The sequence below is a fragment of the Salvelinus fontinalis genome, chromosome 20, assembly GCF_029448725.1.
Source record: "Salvelinus fontinalis isolate EN_2023a chromosome 20, ASM2944872v1, whole genome shotgun sequence".
Taxonomy (NCBI): Eukaryota; Metazoa; Chordata; class Actinopteri; order Salmoniformes; family Salmonidae; genus Salvelinus; species Salvelinus fontinalis.
Window position 1 is genome coordinate 11,499,658 of NC_074684.1, and position 19,079 is coordinate 11,518,736.

The 19,079-nt window shown below is 45.2% G+C and overlaps 1 protein-coding gene across 1 annotated transcript in view; it reads right to left on the reverse strand.

The window, feature by feature from the left end:
* Nucleotides 1-72: 72 nt before the first annotated feature.
* Nucleotides 73-19,079, reverse strand: part of LOC129817300 (exostosin-like 3) — a 45,620-nt gene continuing 26,613 nt past the window's right edge. The window contains exons 2-6 of the mRNA XM_055872394.1: nucleotides 8,970-11,603; nucleotides 8,057-8,184; nucleotides 6,634-6,778; nucleotides 4,418-4,546; nucleotides 73-3,772 (exon numbers count right to left, since the gene is read on the reverse strand). Of these exons, the coding sequence (XP_055728369.1) occupies nucleotides 3,563-3,772; nucleotides 4,418-4,546; nucleotides 6,634-6,778; nucleotides 8,057-8,184; nucleotides 8,970-11,111 (2,754 nt within the window). The 5' untranslated portion in view covers nucleotides 11,112-11,603 and the 3' untranslated portion in view covers nucleotides 73-3,562. The remainder of the gene's footprint in view (nucleotides 3,773-4,417; nucleotides 4,547-6,633; nucleotides 6,779-8,056; nucleotides 8,185-8,969; nucleotides 11,604-19,079) is intronic.

The window sequence follows — 19,079 nt, forward strand, 5'->3', positions numbered from 1 at the left end:
TGCCTACTTTTTCATTTCTGCGGTGAAAGGAGACAGGGAGTTGGACGACAAAAGAACAACACGAGTCAGAGACACGCTTTAAACTAACGTCGAGATTTTAATTCCATGTCTGGCCTTCAACAGTTTGTTTTACCCTGTCATCAGTGGTCAGTCTGGTACAGGGCAGGAAGCAGTAGTTGCAGTTGTCTGGGAGCCTAGCCCAGGGACCTATTCATTGGGGCACACTAGCAAACAGCTTTAAAGCGTTTTTTTGTTGTTTTCAACAGTTTTTCTTTTTTAAGTACTGGACTAACACCAGGTAGGGACTTCCTGTTTCAGTCTGTTTGGTGCCTAATGAACAAGACCCAGGGCTGGGCGTGTTGGGGGAAACAGTCCCATGAGCGCATAGTTTCAGAACACTTAAACAGCTAGCTAGAGGAATGATTGGTGTTTTTTTTCTGGCCCTCTTTCTTCATCTGTTGACACTAGAAAAACCAGCTGTGTCATTGTCCACCGAGGGCGAAAACTGTGAGGGGAGAGGTGGGACTTCCGAAGCACTGCATGACACGTCACCCGAGTCGACCCCCTCCCTGCCCCAGGAAATGTTAGGAGTGTGTCTGTCAGCCAGGTAATTATGCAGACAGCATCTGGAGCTCAAACTCAAGCCACTGGTATGTGTGAGTGCACATTATTGCAAATGGACTGACTGAGTCAGTCAAAAACAGGTTTGAGCACATACCCAGACTGTAGTGGTCTCCAAGATTTGATCTCAGATCAGTTTTGCTTTTCACCTCTTAAAAAGGTTCAAGTTAGGATTGGCGCAGGCTAGAGATGATCCCTAGATCTGTGTTTTAGGGCGAGTTTTAAGTCGAGCTGTCAATGCCACCTGCTGGTTCTCGTTAGTGTCCTATTGAGGCCCCCCCACTGTGCACACACACTGGTTGAATCAACATTGTTTCCACGTCATTTCAATGAAAGGACTTTGAACCAATGTGGAAGTGGGCCAGTGATGCGTGGTCAGTCAGGTGAGGAGGTTCCGTTCACCAAGATCACGTTTCATTTCATTGCAGTCATCATTTCTATTCACAAAGTTAACCCCTTCAGAAGCAAGCCTTAGTATACCCATTTTATATATTCAATTCAATAAATATACAGACATTATGGGGACGATAATGTTGAGTCCCATAGTTTGAACTTCCCAGAATCAAATAGATTCCTATTGCTGATCAACAGTATCATCACATCTCCTGAATCATCTCAAATAAAGGATATAGTGTTACAGTATAGATCAAGTCAAATCAATGGAATGAAGCCAGAAAAGGTCAAAGTACGTTAATTAATAAGGGCTGTATAGGCACTGCCATTTCAATAGATGAGGGGGGAGTCAACTTTTCTTTCTTTCTTTTTTTTTTTAGGAGGGGGGAGTGCGGGGATACTGTCTAAAAGGGGTGAGGGGGCAAGGGTGTACCAGACCGCATCCTATTAACAAGCGTTCACATTGTGCACTTTGCAAAACATTGTGCTGTTTTTCAGCAGTTACAAATCGTACCTATTTGGCAAAGAAAACATTAATTGAGCATCAATCGTTACAAAATGAAACTTGAGGGACCTGACGTGGAGACGCTGTACAGAGAAGCAGCTCATTTTGGAGGTTAATACTGAATGGAACTGTGATGATGATGAGGGATAGAAACACCAAAATATCTTCTGTCGAAATAAGCTTGTTTTTCAGTTCCTTGCACTAAGGTCTGATATATTTTTAGACTTGTGTTTCCCACAAGTGCCCAATTGAAACCATTATTAAATGTTCCAGGGTGAAGTCTTCCCCTTGGTATAGATCTGGGATCAGCTTCTCCTCCCCCACTCCTAACCTTAAAAAGGTCCAATGCAGCCATTTTTATCTCAATATCAAATCACTTCTGGGTAACAATTAAGTACCTTACTGTGATTCTTTTTGGCCACTTTAATTGAAAACAAAACAAAAATAGCTTCTTAGCAAAGAGCAGTGGTCTGAGCTGTTATTGGCAGAGAGGTCTGAAAGTCTTATTTACCGCCTGGTAATGTCACCAGGCACGCCAAAACTCCCTCCCACCAAAACAGGCTGAATTGTCTGTCTTTTCAAATAGCTCTTACACTAAAAAAAGGCATCATAATTTTCACAATTTCACAGTATTATTCCAACCTCACAGTGTGGAAATACATGATAAAACACAAAAATCCACGGTTTTGACTGCACTGGGCCTTTAACCATTGGTGGGGGAAATGCAAAACTGACCCAATATCAGAATCTAGGGGCAAGGTCACCCTCCTCCATTACTGAACACTTCATTAGAGGACTATATAGGAACGACTACTCCGTCATTTAACGCCGACCATTGATAGGTAGCCTAATACCACCAAGATCCAAAAAGTCACAAAAAGCCGTGTAAACGCTCAGTGCCGGCAGGTGACAACCATTCTGAAAACAACAGGGCCTACTAAGTGTTTCGGTCCAGCTTAAAACCATTGTAGTCTGCTGTAGCCTTAACAAACGTGTTAGGTAATTGCTTTCCCATTTTCCTATGAATATTTGAGTGATTTTTTTCAGGGGGGTAATTGTATAGAACTTGCGGCCTAATGGTCCTGTTCTTACTCTCCATCTTAAGTCATTGAGAGGCAGAGTGACAAAACGGGACACTGTCTGGAGTTAGCTTACGTCGGCCCATAGAAACAAAATCTACTCTGAGAATGCCAAGGTCTGAGGGGCTTTGCCCATTCTCGTAATTCTATTTCTACGGGTCTGCCAACGACAAGAGGGTCTGGTGACTGATAATCCCACGTCGAGATTGAGATTTACAAAATTAAACACCACGTAAAAAAAACAAAAAAACAAGATTACTGAAAAAAAATACTTCTGCGACCATCAGTGCCTCTTGTGGTTTTATATACAAGAGTAGAGTATATAAATGTAAAATGAGTAAAAAAAATAAAAATAAAGAAATGAGTGCAATGACAAACCGTATATGCCTTTGCCCCTTTGTTTCTCTCCCAAAAGGTTACATGTCTAGCTAGCGATTCAGGAGCTCAGGGCCCACTGCGACAGTCCACTGTCTCTCAGTCTCTCTCTCCCTGTGTCAGTTTAAAACCAGTCGTTTACATTGTCAGTTTGAGTTTGGCTCTGAGAGTCAAGTTAAGTCGTTGGGTAGGCAGTGTTACCACCCTCTTGCCCATAAAAAGTGGCGCAAAAAATTTAATCTGTAGTGGTTGCTGATAAAACACACAGACGACACGAGGACAGAAAAAAAATATGAAAAGGCTTTTTGATTGGCAGCGGCCCTTCTCTGCTTCCAGCCTATCAGGGGTTCCAGTAAAGGTGTGGGGGGGGGGGGGGGGCAGGTCTGAGGGGGTTCAGCCAATTAACTGGAGAGGGTTGTTATTGTCCATCCTAGATCCAATTCTTGGGTGTAGGCCCTCACCCCCAAACCTCCATCCATCTCAGAACCAGCCCTCTCTGCTCCCTCTTCCGCCTTTCTTCCGTTTTGCCCGAGTTCCTCATTCTCTTGCTCCGTTCTGCCCAACTTCCTTAGCTGAGCCTAGCCCTGGGCTAGATGAACTTGAAGCACTTAGTCTTGTCGTGGGGCAGACGTGTCTTGAAGAGCACAGAGTCCACGCGGAACTGTGTGTAGAGTAAGGGCATGTAGCCGTACACCTTGACAAAGAAGTTGATGCACTTATGGCGCTCGTGGAAGTGAGAGTCGTCGTGCGACAGGGCCTGCGGGCAGCCGGGGCAGCGGAAGGTCCAACGAGACGTCACCTAAGAGGGAGGAAATGGAAAGGGTGTGTCTGATCACAATGCTACAACCATTTTGATTGCTTTGTCGATACCATGAACATGTGGTCGTAAAATATGGCAGTGTGTGCCAATGAATACTGGAATTGAATACTGCGACAATACTGAATACTGCGACACATATTACAATGCATAAAATGAGGATGACTCTTAGGGTTGATTCTCCAGGAAAAGGAAAGTCACTCATTGGTTATAGGAGGTTACTTCCCACCACATGCATTCTTCATCTGCCTTATTCCTACCAGGGCCAACTTGCTGTCAAGTCACACACGCCATCGAAGCCTGTTCTAATTCCTGAATGGAACGCCTGGGAATATTCCAAGATTCCGGGTCCCACAATTCCCCCTGGCTCGATTGGCATAATTAGTCCGCTAGCCATAAATATGTATATACTAGTATAAATGTCTTGCAAATAGATGTCGAGGGAAACGCAAGCATAGGGCAACAATCCAATCTTGCTGTGCTCTGATTTATAATTTGCCAGAGAATATTGAACATGTCAGGTTGAGTAATGGTTGGCTAAGTGAGCAGAAATATAAATAAACAGTGCCCGGGGTGTGTGTGTCTTTTTGGAGTATACGTGTGTGGGTGTGTGTGCGCCCCACTGACCTTGATAGGGGGCTTTCGGGTGATGTGTGACACCAGGAAGTTCATGGCGATATCCTCGCAGTTGATGTACTCGTCCACCATGTCGCGGATGGCCTGAGGCATCACATACGAGTACAGGTACGCGTAGTACTGCAGCAGAGAGACAAAACATACGAGGGAATCAACCGGCGTCCCGTTCATTTGAACACGCAACCTTTTTAAACATTTTGCAACAGAAAATGAAAATGAGCGAGTCCAGTGGTCAAGTTATCCCTCCCTGTTTTACGTTCTTTTCTTCCGTTTAGTGCCTAATGAATATGGCCCAGGTGGAATGAGGAGAGGGTGAGACAGGTCAGACCAAAGAACGTACAAGGAAGTCATGGAGAGGAGGGATGAGGGTGATGCATCTTATAGAAGACAGGTAAGTTTCGGAAAGCATTCAGACCTCTTCACTTTTTCCATTTTGATACGTTACATTCTTATTCTAAAATTGATTAAATAAAACATTTTACTCATCATTTTATACACAATACCCCATAATGACAAAGTGAAAACAGGTTTTACATTTTTTCCCCACATTTAATAAACCTAAAATATAGAAATACCATATTTACATAAGTACTCAGACCCTTTACTATGAGCTCAGGTGCATCCTGTTTCCATTGATCATCCTTCAGAAGTTTCTACAACCTGATTGGAGTCCACCTGTGGTAAATTAAATTGATTGGACATGATTTGGAAAGGCACACACCTGTCTATATAAGGTCCCACAGTTGACAGTGCATGTCTGAGCAAAAACCAAGCCACGAGGTCAAAGGAATTGTCCGTATATCTCCGAGACAGGATCGTGTCGAGGCACAGATCTGGGGACGGGAACCAAAATATTCCTGTTGCATTGATGGTCCCCAAGAAAAAAAGTGGCCTCCATTCTTCTTAAATGGAAGAAGTTTGGAGAAACCAAGACTCTTTATACAGCTGGCCGCCCGGCCAGATTTAGCAATCGGGGGAGAGATCCTTGGTCAGGGAGGTGACCAAGAACCCGATGGCCACAATGACAGAGCTCCAGAGTTCCTCTGTGGAGATGGGAGGACCTTCCAGAAGGACAACCATCTCTGCAGCACTCCACCAATCAGGCCTTTATGGTAGAGTGGCCAGGCGGAAGCCACTCTTCAGTAAAAGGCACATGACAGCCTGCTTGGAGTTTGCCAAAAGGCACCTAGAGACTCTCAGACCATGAGAAACAAGATTCTCTGGTCTGATGAAAGCAAGATTGAACTCTTTGGCCTGAATGCCAAGCGTCACATCTGGAGGAAACCTGGCACCATCCCTACGGTGAAGCATGGTGGTGGCAGCATCATGCTGTGGGGATGTCTTTCAGAGGCAGGGACTGAGAAAATAGTCAGGATCTAGGGAAAGATGAACAGAGCAAAGTACAGAGAGATCATTGATGAAAACCTGCTCCAGAGCGCTCAGGACCTCAGACTGGGGCAAAGGTTCAACTTCCAACAGGACAACGACCTTCAGCACACAGCCAAGACAACGCAGGAGTGGCTTCGGGACAAGTCTCCGAGTGTCCTAGAGTGGCCCAGCCAGAGCCCGGACTTGAACCAGATTGAACATCTCTGGAGAGACCTGAAAATAGCTGTGCAGCGATGCTCCCCATCCAACCGGACAGAGCTTGAGATGATCTGCAGAGAAAAATGGGTGAAACTCCCCAAGTACAGGTGCCAAGCTTGTAGCGTCATACCCAAGAAGACTCGAGACTGTAATTGCTGCCTTGCTTCAACAAAGTACTGAGTAAAGGGTCTGAATACTTATGTAAATGTGATAGTTTTTTTTATATTAGCAAAAATGTCTAAAAACCTGTTTTTGCTTCATCATTATTTTGTATTGTGTGTAGATGAGGGAAAACAACTATTTAATCAATTTTAGAATAAGGCTGTAATGCACAACAAAATGTGGGAAATAGTCAAGGGGTCTGAATACTTTCCGAATGCACTGTATGATATAATAATATACGCCATTTAGCAGATGCTTTTATACAAAGTGACTTGCAGTCGTGCATACATTTTACATTACGGGTGGTCCCGGGAATCAAACCCACTATCCTGGTGTTGCAAGCGCCATGCTCTACTAACTGAGCTACAGAGGACCACCGAACAGAGCTACGTGCAGCATAGAGGTCAGGGCTCACAGGGTTGAAAGGTGTCACGACGGGGGAGGGAGGAGGAGAGTACCTTGTGAAAGAAGGCGGCGCCCGTCAGCACCATGGACAGTTCACAGGAGTAGTTAGAGTTGTAGAGCCATGACTGGTGGTTGACGTCCCAGGCATGGAACCTCCCGGGGAAGCCCACGATGCGGTCCCTGGCCTCCCGCCACACCCTGATCCACACAACCACACCAAGAGAAACATGACAAAAAAGGCAGCAATATACTGGGGAGAATAAGCTGAGGAGAATTGCATCAAAATGCGACCACAATATATTCATATTTTATTGTACATGTAGGCCTATAAGGAAAATCATACTGCTGACAAAAAGGTCTCCACAGCTCGTCAGCGAGGACGGCAATCTACAAGGAGAAGAGATATGTGTTCTGTTGTGTATTATTTTCGGACGTGCACACAGACACACACGAGACTACAAGGACGTGCTCACCGAGGAGGAGTATCAACTGCTACATGTAGTTATCAGACGACACGTTCCTACTTAGGAAAAAAAAAAAAATGCTTTGCACGTATAAGAGTATAACCTCTTCCCTTGGAGATGTAGTACATTCACATTACATTCACGCTATAGAACGTCCCAGTGGGAATTTAGCGGTGGTTCTAGGTGAGGGAAAAAATGATTACAGGCTATTTCATGACAAATGACCCCGTTCATACGGTGCCTGCCTGGACACGCTGCAAAAGTGGTAAAACATTTGGACAATGCTGCAGTCGGGGATTTTGGGAAGCTGTTCAATGGCCATTTCAATACTTGATATTTACCCATTGATTCTTGAAGAATGTAACTTATAAATAAATGACTTACGGGCAATGATCTATCTTCATCATACCCCAAAAATACAGGCCAAGGTTGTATTTCTCCCTTGTTTACAAACAAAGAATGTAAACAAAGTACGTATAGCTTCAAGATATTGTTAAAATATGAACAAACATGTCCAGTCATTGTGTCTAGAGCGCTGTCTATGGACGAGAGGTGTTACATTCCCTAGCTCAGCTTTTTTTTCTCTCTCCTCTGTTTTGAATAACACAATGTAGCTTTGCACATGGCCCTGATGTGATATTCAAGGTGAGGCAAGTCTAGTACTGTACGCTCATGTGGCGTTTGAACGTCAACATGGTCCATTTCTCTCTTGTTGATCTGTTAGGGTAAGTTGCATTAGTGTCATGTTTTGGTTTATGCTGTGGTACTGAGCTGAAAATGCTTTTAAAATGTCAGTGTGCGTTTTTTCATTATTATACTTTATTTTTTATTTTTTTAACTTTAGGAATAAGTGTCGATTCACATGATGCTTGTCGATATCTGTAGACAGATCATCGGTCTGCTGGGCTCCATGCAACTCTTTGAAAATCAATGAGGCACAAAACAAAGTAAACTTTCTTTCTCCAAAGAGCTTTGGATCCAATGACTGGTCCCAGATTCCCCTCTAACTGACCTGAACCCAAACATAATCTCGTCATGGCGGAGGTGGGCGTCGTCGTCGATGGACAAGATGGCCTCCGTCTCCACGGCGTCCCAGGGCAGGAAGCGGTTGTTGAGGCTGTTCTTCTCCGTGCGCACCACCTGCAGGACAGGAGAAGTGTTAAATAGAAAATATTTGAGTATTTTCTTAATTAGTTCACTGTTAATACAATCCCAAGAATGTGTGCATGTCAGTAGTCAACTTTTCAAGATATACTGTTTTTGGTCTGTACTTAAAAGTCTGTTTTGCATCACTATTCATTTAATCACTATTCATTTAAGCACAGGGTAATAGTCCAAACCACTCAGCCCCCCCCCCCCCCCCTTTCTCAACAGCTTTATTAAGCTAACCCATCTAACAAACAACATGAAAGTATGGAATGATCTAATATCATTCAATAGTTATGCGATTTGTCAAATGTGTGGAGGAATTAGGCTATTCATTCAAGATCATTAAACTATCCTCCCATATCTCCCTACAGAGAGGGAATCTCTTTCCTACAGACGGTGTAATTGGGATACTTGAGTATTCTGTTGAAGTTCCATTCTAAAAGCCAGACCTATTCTGTGGACGTCACATTTTCCATTTCCTTTATATCAGCTGGTGTAATTTGTCTGGCTGCCCTGCAGAGTTGTAAGCGAAGCAGGGGGAGCAGATGAAATCAGCGTCAGCAGCTAGACCAATGTGCTTGAGCACACTCTCAGACACACACGGCCTTCCAAGACTGCTGCGCCACAACAAGTTACACTATTTGCATTTCAGAATGGAGTAGACGAGCAGGGCCTTTCAGATCACTCTCTCCCATTCAATCATATTGTTCAGTCTGAGCAGTGAGCACTAAGGAGCGGGGCATGTTTTGTATTCAGCAGCGGTGGAAAGTACTCACCACGATGGGCAAGCCGATGTCTGGCCACAGCAGGTCGTCTGAAGGAGGCTTGGGGGAGTTCCACACCACCACCACCTTGTTGAGGTAGGGCAACCCGTTGAGCCGTTCCAGGGAGTTCATTAGCACCTCCTCCCTCTCGTAGGTCAGCATGACCACCGTGAACTGCTCCCGGGGCACGTTACCACCCAGCGCTGCCTGAAACTCCTTCCCCGAGCCCCCAGCACCGCCGCCAATGGGGCGGAAGCCCGTGCCCGAGCCCAGAAACTTGGCCTCCGAGGGCAGCACGGGGTCCAGCGGCGTGTGGGGGAACAGATGGAAAGGTCCCGGTGCACGGTTCCAGGTCTGGTAGGTGTTGGCTGACGTGTAGGTAAAGTTGCGGAGGAAGCGTGGCGAGGCGTAGGGTGGCTCCGTCTCCACGGGGCCCAGGTCCAGGTCACCGTTGTCGGCCAGGTTGGCGTCCGTGCCGGCCATCTTGCCTGCTTTGTGAGGGATCTCCTGGGCGGGCTCCTCGCGGATGGGTGCGGCAGGCACCTGGATGCTGGTCCGGACGCTGGCCAGGATGGTGCCCAGTACATTCTCCGAGGTGGAGAAGTAGGTCTCCCACAGGAAGCGGCCCTGTCGTCGCATGGCCAGCAGGTCGTTGTCTGATAGGCTGCGCAGCAGGAAATGCAGCTCGGTGATGCGGGGCTTAGGCACCATGATGGCTGCCTCGCTCCAGCGGATCAGCATATGGTAGGGCAGCCTAGCGTGGTCCCCAAGCACCACAGGGATGGCCCCCACCTCTAGGGCTTCAAACAGCCTCATGCTACTGCCTGCCGAGGCCACCAACTGACAGTCCCCGGGGGAGATGACCAGGGCGAAGGTGGAGGCCTTGAGGACCTCGAGCCGCTCCTCCCTCTCGCCACACAGAGCCCACTCGGTAGGCAGGCTGGGCCGCGGGGTCTTACAGGTGAACTCCACCAGCACCTGGTCCAGGTGGCTGTCCTGCACTGCCTTGAGTGTGCCGATGATGCGGTCGTCGTAGTCGGCTGGCGCATCTCCCTCCATCTCCTCCTCAAAGGACTGGTGCGGTCCCTCCTGCAGGCTACTTCGCAGAGACTCCACCTTCTCGCCCTGGAAGGTGAACAGGTACTTCCTCTTGACGGGCACCTGGGGCGGCACCTCCAGGAAGTTGGGCTCAGAGAGGGCGTGGACCAGCGGGGAAACCACCAAGTCAAAGCCCTCGCGGTACTGCTGCTCCAGGAAGGTGGACTGGGCCACTGCCGCTCGGCCGGTGCTCACATTGTACAGGAAGTTCTGCGTCATGGACTTCCTGGAAAGATGGACCAGGAGGTGGTTGTGTCCATCGGACCTCCAGTAGGGCAGGGCCTTCAGCTGCTTCTCCAGCTCCAAGGGAGCCGGGAGGGGGGAGGAGGGAGTCTCCTGAAGCTCCCCAACCAGCACCACATACAGACAGGCGATGCTGGGGTTGTTCGTCACATAGATGCTGCTCTTTACCGAGGTGGCGAAGGCCTGCTTGACCAATGGGTCCAGGGACTCGCCCCAGGGGTAGGAGGCCGTGTCATAGACGTACACAGGGAAGCCAGAGGTCAACGGGCAGCGGGCGTAGTCGAAGCAGGAGCGCAGGCGGCAGGCACGGGCAGACTTGGGCGGGGGCAGGCCCGGGTCGTCCTTGTCGGGTAATAACCTCACGGGCAGAGAGAGCTTGGGCTGGTTCTGGGCCATCAGCTCTTTGTACGAGTGCTCTGTCTGGCTGATGACATTCTTCAGCTGCAGCAGGTCCTGCTTGGCACTGTCGATGCTCCGCTTGCACGCCTCGATGCGCAGGTTGAGCCGGGAGATCTCCCCGTTCAGCTCCTGCCGCTTTGCCTCCAGCTGTAGCAGCTCCTCACTGACTGACTCACGGATGCGGCACAGGTCTTGCACGTGCTTGGCCTCGCACAGTTCGCCACCGGGCCGCGGGCCGAAGATGCGCTTGTCGGGGCCGCCCGCCTCGTCGATGGTGGTGAGGTAGTAGTGGGCGATGAGTGGAAAGAAAACCAGGATGAAGAAGAGCATGAAGCTGAGCCAGGTGAGGCGCACGCGCCGCAGCAGCCACGGCTGGCCGCCGGGCCCCACCCCGCCACCGTTACGCTGCATCATGGGTTAGGGTCACTGGGCTTAGCTCAGCGCCGCGCCGGAGTCTCTACTAGTCTACAGGGATCAGCAGCCATGGTGCAACCTCGTCAACTTGGTGAAACAGTGTTGGCGCTAAACCATCAAAATTGTTAAATCAACTTGTTTTTTCCTCATAAAATGTCATCTGAGTGGCTCTACCTGATCGTGGTTTTCCTTTTGGTATCAGGATGTAGGGGGACTTCACCTTTGTCTTGCTGGTGTGCCATAGTTCAAACAAGTCCTTGCCATCGTTCCTCTGGTATGGTGTAGTTGTATTTCTGACCTATGTGAGCAAACTGTCGGGTGGAGAGGAGCCCCTTCTGGTAAACGTTGGGGAAGAGGGCATGGCTGGTCACAGTCCTGCAGAGTGGCATCATGGGTCAGCTGCTACTGCCCTGGTTGTGCCCATTTTCTAGGTCCGTCAAAGAATGAAAGGCCTCCAAATTCTCCTCCAACGTTGAATAACAAGACCTGAAACTGATAAAGAGAAACTATGTCAAAATTATAATATTTAAGGTCACTTAGTTGGCATTCTTAGTATATCAGATTAAAAAGAAAAAAATCCAGAAGTCCAGCCTTCACCTCATAGCCCAAATAAAAACCATACCAGAATTCTGATGATATCACTAGGATAAATAACATTCATAACAATTAAATTGTGTGCGTGACGTGACATATGTTTTAAGTTAACACAAAAATGCATAATTTTAACATACATTTGAACGTAAATACAAACTAGCCAATGTGAAAATGTATTTCCCCAAATGATGCTTCTTTGATGGTTAAAACATGGTTGTGTTATCATGATGATGAGTCTAGTTTTCCCCATGTCTGTCCACAAGCCTGAAACAGAGATCAGTAACCTATCTGATGAGCAGCACTGTGCATACTGTGTCAAAACTGCTGACACAAGGTATGGTTCATAGTAACAGCATCTCTCATCCCTTTAGGCAACATCCTCATTAGGAACTAACGGTTTTCTCCTCCTTGCTGGCTTTCCCAGGCTAAATCACGAAGGAGACAGGTCTTCCTGTTGAACAGCTCATTTCTAAAAAGAGAGACTGCGAATCACAATACTCTGTGTTGGAGGAAACAGTAACACCAAAGTTTTGGCTTTGCAATCAGCAGACCATTAGCAGATAAACCAAAGCGCTGATAGGAAAGACATACTGATTAAAACGGTAAGGACAGCCAGGGACAGGAGGAGAGACCAAAACGGACATTTTGGGCATTTGTTCTCAGACAAGAGTCCGAATGCATCAGAAAAGAATGAAAATAGCCTATTCTCCAGTAGACCAAAGACAAAAAAGGCATGGAACACAAACTAATCAATGCTGGTTCACACCAGTCTTGGGGAAGGCGACAGAACACAAACAGGACAGAACTAGACTATCTAAAGGCCAGAGAGTACAGTATCCTCACTGCTACATATTGGTAGATAGGGCTTGTTTGGCTGAAGGCCTATCAACTAGGCCTAACACTATGTTCCCTGATAGGAGTAACGTTACAGAATGGAGTTCAGAATTACATTACATTGATATAATATCACAGAATACAAAGTGTGAACAAGTACGTGTTTACCTTGGCAACAGACAAGGTTCAGTTGCAGATGAGCCATAAAGTCACAGTCCTGACAATTAGGCTGCACCATTCATTGGGCTACTGTGAGACCTAATCTGCAGAAGGGCCACTTTCACTGCTGTCCGATTATAACACGTTTGCCTGCCTGCTCGATTATAACACAGATTACTAAAAGCCTTGAGGCTCAAGCATCCAGCATATGCATTTTCCTCCCCTAATGGAGCATCTTATAATATGGCCACACAAGTCTGCTCTTATTTTCCACACTGTACTGTAGCTATCTGGGGCTAGCCTTCTTAACACAGTGTGTGCCATTACAGCAGCAGTGGTCATCAGCACAGCTCCCAGCAGGTCAGCTCCAAAGTGCTACTGTGTCACATGACGTCATCTCTGCCTGCTGGCCCTTGCACCTCCGAGGTGCCACTGGGAGACAGAGGTGCTGGCACTCGAACACTCTAGGTGCCACTGGGAGACCCGAGAGAGTGCCTATCAGGAGCCTCCGATTAATTGCTGCGGGGCTGGGATGCAGATCTACAGTGTAATGGGAGGCAGATGCTGCAGCCTCTCGGGGGCAAAGCAACGCCACATCTAATCTGGGGCCATAAACACACAGACTAGAGCCCCAGCTCGTGTTAGCCCTTGGGTGAAACAGTCTCATCTACAGCGGCAGAACTTCGGTAATCCTCAGAGTGCATAGTCTTTACTCTACACCACAGAGTTTAATTTAATCTGTAGAGCATGGATGTGGAACACACAAACATCCACGCCAGTGTTTCCTCTGGAAAGTTTTGTAGCAGTGGGGGGGAAAGGTCACAGAGTAGATGGACTTCTACGGTCCAGTAGGACTGAGAAGCTCAGTTCTGGTGACCTTTTAAAAAAGGACATGCTAACAAAAATGTGTTAAAATAAATTATGTTGACACAATCTAAAATAAAATTTCCACACTGAGAAATGAGCCCAATAACATATTGGTAAACTTTGCATGGCCCATATTATTAGGCATGTTATTTGCAATAAGAATGGCAGTGTTTTCCACGAGTGAATAGAAAACATAGCCAGCCATGTGTCACAGGGTCAGAGCTCTATTTTGCTGGCCTCTGGTACATTCTAATGCCTAGATTCCATCTGAAATACACAGCAAAATTATTGCACACTTGAATACGAGTTTACCTCAGATTGGAAATATTTGTTGTGGTATTGTGTAGGAAAGTCATGACTTCACAATTTTAATGACTGAAAATGTATGAATTCAGTATATCGTAAATTGTTCTGGATATTGTCTAGGTCTAGGCCTGCAGTGCCTTCAGAAAGTATTCTTACTCTTGAACTTTTTGTGTGTTACAGCCTGAATTCAAAATGGACTAAATAGATGTTTTTACCTCACCCATCTACACACAAAACTCCATAATGACAAATGGAAAACACGTTTAGAAATTTGGGGAAATGTATTAAAAAAATGTAATTGCAGAAATCTAATTTACATAAGTATTCACACCGCTGAGTCAATCCTTTGTAGAAGCACCTTTGGCGGCGATTACAGATGGGATTCTTTTTGGGTAAATCTCCAAGCGCTTTGCACACGTGGATTGTACAATGTTTGTCCATTATTCTTTTCTTTTTTTTTTTATTATCTAAAAGCTCTGTCAAGTTGATTGTTGATCATTACTAGACAGCCATTTTCAAGTCTTGCCCTAGATTTTCAAGACGATTTAGGTCAAAACTGTAACTAGGCCACTCAGGAACATTCAATGTTGTCTTGGTAAGCAACTCCAGTGTAGATTTGGCCTTGTGTTTTAGTTTATTGTCCTGCTGAAAGGTAAATTCCCCTCCCGGTGTCTGTTCCAAAGCAGACAATCAGGTTTTCCTCTAGGTTGTTGCCTCTGGTTATTGCTGTATTCCATTTATTTTTATCCCCCCAAAAACTCCCTAGCCCTTGCCGATGGCAAGCATACCTGTTACATGATGCAGCCACCATGCTTGAAAATACTTGGTGATGTGTTGGACTTGCCTCAAATGTAACACTTTGTATTCAGGACAAAAAAATGCATTTCTTTGCCACATTTTTTGCAGTATTACTTTAGGGTCGCATTAGTCATTTACAAATCATGTTAAACACTATTATTGCACGCAGTGAGCCCATGCAACATACGAGACTTTTAAGCACATATTTACACCTGAACTTATTTAGTCTTGCCATAACAAAAGGGGTTGAATACTTACATAAATCTGAAATGTCTCGAGTCAACGAGGGGCTATGCGTTCTCTGGAAAATAATGAACGACGTGGTAGGTGTTCCACAACACGCTAGCCGAGAGGAACTGACCTTCCACGGAGTTGCATTATTTTCCAGAGAAAGCATAGACCCCCGAGTTGATTATCCCTTTTATACCATGGCTATAATTGAACACATTTGCTGCTAGAAATGTGTCCATTTGCCAATATTATTGCGTTAAACATCCACTGAAGTAGCTTGCAATTTTACTAGATAGCTACAGTAGGCGCCTTCGTAACCAAACCGACTTGCTAGTTTAGCTAACCAAACCATCAGTCCAAGCTTGCTTTTATGAAAATCAATTCGACTTTTGCTTTCAAAAGCAGCTCAAACATAGAACATGAAAAAATTAATTATAGACATTGAATTCTACCGTGCTGATATACTGTGCGTTATAATCAGAAATCAGTATTCAACAATGATATGGTATAACAATTGAATAGATTTTTAATTCAGGCTGTAACAAAATGAAAGAAAAGTAAAGGGGTGTGATGAACTGTATATGATCAAGACTAAGAGAACAACTAAGCCAACAAACCTGTTAACATTTAAACTTATTCTCTTGAGATGAAAGTCTTATTTACAGTTGCACTGCAAGATATGAATTTCCACAATGTATGTTTTTCAAATGATGTATTTTATTAAAACAGAACAATTTTTTATTTTTATTTATTTTACCAGGTAAGTTGACTGAGAACACGTTCTCATTTGCAGCAACGACCTGGGGAATAGTTACAGGGGAGAGGAGGGGGATGAATGAGCCAATTGTAAACTGGGGATTATTAGGTGACCATGATGGTTTGAGGGCCAGATTGGGAATTTAGCCAGGACACCGGGGTTACACCCCTACTCTTACGATAAGTGCCATGGGATCTTTAATGACCTCAGAGAGTCAGGACACCCGTTTAACGTCCCATCCGAAAGACGGCACCCTATACAGGACAGTGTCCCCAATCACTGCCCTGGGGCATTGGGATATTTTTTAGACCAGAGGAAAGAGTGCCTCCTACTGGCCCTCCAACACCACTTCCAGCAGCATCTGGTCTCCCATCCAGGGACTGACCAGGACCAACCCTGCTTAGCTTCAAAAGCAAGCCAGCAGTGGTATGCAGGGTGGTATGCTGCTGGCTTTATTTAAGGTTGAGTTTTCAGGTTTCCACGTTTCCCCTCTGAAAATCACAAGTTCACTGCAATGCTTAAACCGCATCAGGAGACCACTTTTGAGGTCTGGGAAGAATCTGGAAGAATTTTGGGTGTAGTTACTCTTTATTTGAAGTGCTCGCTCACCTAGCTGTTTTTGTAGTGCACACGTGATGGTAGATTTGGCAAAACAAATACCCACTGGATTGATTAAAATAATTAGGATATCATTCTACCAGGGAAGCATAACTTGTAGTTAACATTTAATTGAGAAGGTTTTTGGGAAAGCCTTTTCATCTACCAGAAGAGTGTTTTTATTAGCATCCTCGCTAATGGCTACACAAAGCGTTAGACGCCCGCACCGCATTCACTTTGCCTCTTCAGAAAGTTTCATTTTTGACAGGTTTTGGCGAGAGTGAAACCGCTAGCTTCGCCTCTTTCTCGCTGCTGCGTTTCCCCGTCGTCGTTCGCTTGGTGACTGACAGGCGCTGTCCTATCAATAGAGCACTAGAAGATGCATATCGTTCATTCTAGCTGGAGAGGGCTCGACGGACTAGCGAATTGAAACGTTTAAATGGAAAGTAGCCTGGTTAATATGTAGTGGAAAATGTTACCGGCTGATTAGCGACAGCCGGTGCTAATGGAAAACACTAGCATTATCACCTTTAGCCCAACTGAAGCAGCATAGAAGAAAAAAATGCTTGGTTAAAAACAACCCAATTTGGATACTTTGGTAACCCAGCACTGGGTTGGACTGAAAACACGCAGGGTTATTTTTTACCCAGCCAGTTGAGTTGCATGAATAACCCAACATGTTTGGTTGTTGGGATTACCCAAACATGGGTTAATTTAACCAACAGTTTCTTACTCTTATGCTGCATTTTATCCCAACAATGAGATTTGCATATGCTTTTTGGGAACTCATATGCCTCATTGAAGCTACATAAATTTGAATGTTCAACCTTAACATGTGATAACTATACAAAAGAACAGGAATACATTTTACACAGGTGGAAAGCCACGCCCCTACTAAACTACACCTCCAGTCTTCTGATCTGACCTGCTGGGTCATATCTTTATAAACGCAGCACCAAAACACATCAACAACCACCCATCCTGGCTCTTTTTAAAGAAAACCCAACACCTACAACCCAGCAGCTGGGTCAACCAAACAACCCAGCAGCTGGGTCAACCAAACAACCCAGCAGCTGGGTCAACCAAACAACCCAGCATGTTTTAGTGTAGCGGTAATAAATAAAGACTGAAACATGGGGTTGCCTATCTGCATTTACTCAACTGAGCTCATCATTAGCTAGATCCAAACCGTGATCTTTTAACTAGTTAACATACATTTAATGAAATTGAAGTCCCAAAAAAACTTGCAAACAGTTAATATAATGTAGGCCTATCTGTTCGGGTAACGTGATTCCAGTTCATCTGTTCTTTTGTATAGTTACCACAGTTATTCATGGGATGGTTCTCCATCGATCGGGTTCCCGTCCATAAATATCTGGGCATTTGGATTGACAATGTTATTTTTTTTTAAACTACGGGCGAGCTAGTTAAAAACCGAAGATTTGAATAGATCTTGCCTCTCCCTAAATAGCAGAAAGCAGATTGTACAGTCAACTTTCCTGCCAGTTTTTGATTATGGTGACACCATTTTCCAGATTGCAGCAGCCACTACTCTTAAACCTTTGGATGCCGTCTACCATAGCGTCCTTCACTTTATCACAGGGGACAGTTTTAATACTTGCCATCCTGTATCAAAATGTTCGCTGGTCCTCATTTAACCTCTCTTGGGTAGGGGGCAGTAATTTCACATCCGGATGAAAAGCGTGCCCAGAGTAAACTGCCTGCTACTCAGGCCCAGATGCTAGGATATGCATATTATTTGTAGATTTGGATAGAAAACACTCTGAAGTTTCTAAAACTGTTTGAATGATGTCTGTGTATAACATAACTCATATGACAGGCAAAAACCTAAGATAAAATCCAACCAGGAAGTGGGAAATCTGAGGTTTGTAGTTTTTCAACTCTTTGCTTATCCAAGATACAGTGGAAATGGGGTCATATTGCACATCCTAAGGCTTCCACTAGATGTCAACAGTCTTTAGAACCTTGTTTGAGGCTTCTACTGTGAAGTGGGGCGAATGAGAGGGGAATGAGTCAGAGGTCTGCCAGAGAGCCATGAGCTGACCAGGCGCATTCATGTGAGAGAGTTAGCTTGCGTTCCATTGCATTTCTGAAGACAAAGGAATTCTCCGGTTGGAACATCATTGAAGATTTATGTTAAAAACATCCTAAAGATTGATTCTATACATCGTTTGACATGTTTCTACGGACTGTAACGGAACTTTTTGACTTTGTCTGCACCTAGTGATCGCGCGTCATGAATTTTGATTACTGTGCTAAACGCGCTAACAAAAAAGAGCTATTTGGGCATAAATTATGGACTTCATTGAACAAAACAAACATTTATTGCGGAACTGGGATTCCTGGGAGTGCATTCTGATGAAGATCATCAAAGGTGAGTGAATATTTATAATGCTATTCTGACATCTGTTGACTACACAACATGGCGGATATCTGTTTGGGTTGTGTTGGTCTCTGAGCGCTGTACTCAGATTATTGCATGGTGTGCTTTTTCCGTAAAGTGTTTTTGAAATCTGACACAGCGTTTGCATTAAGGAGAAGTGGATCTAAAATTCCATGCATAATAGTTGTATCTTTTAGTAATGTTTATTATGAGTATGTCTGTAAATTGATGTGGCTCTCTGCAAAATCACCGGATGTTTTGGAACTACTGAACATAACGCGCCAATGTAAACTCAGATTTTTGGATATAAATATGAACTTTAACAAACAAAACATTCATGTATTGTGTAACATGAAGTCCCATGAGTGTCATCTGATGAAGATCAAAGGTTAGTGATTAATTTTATCTCTATTTCTGCTTT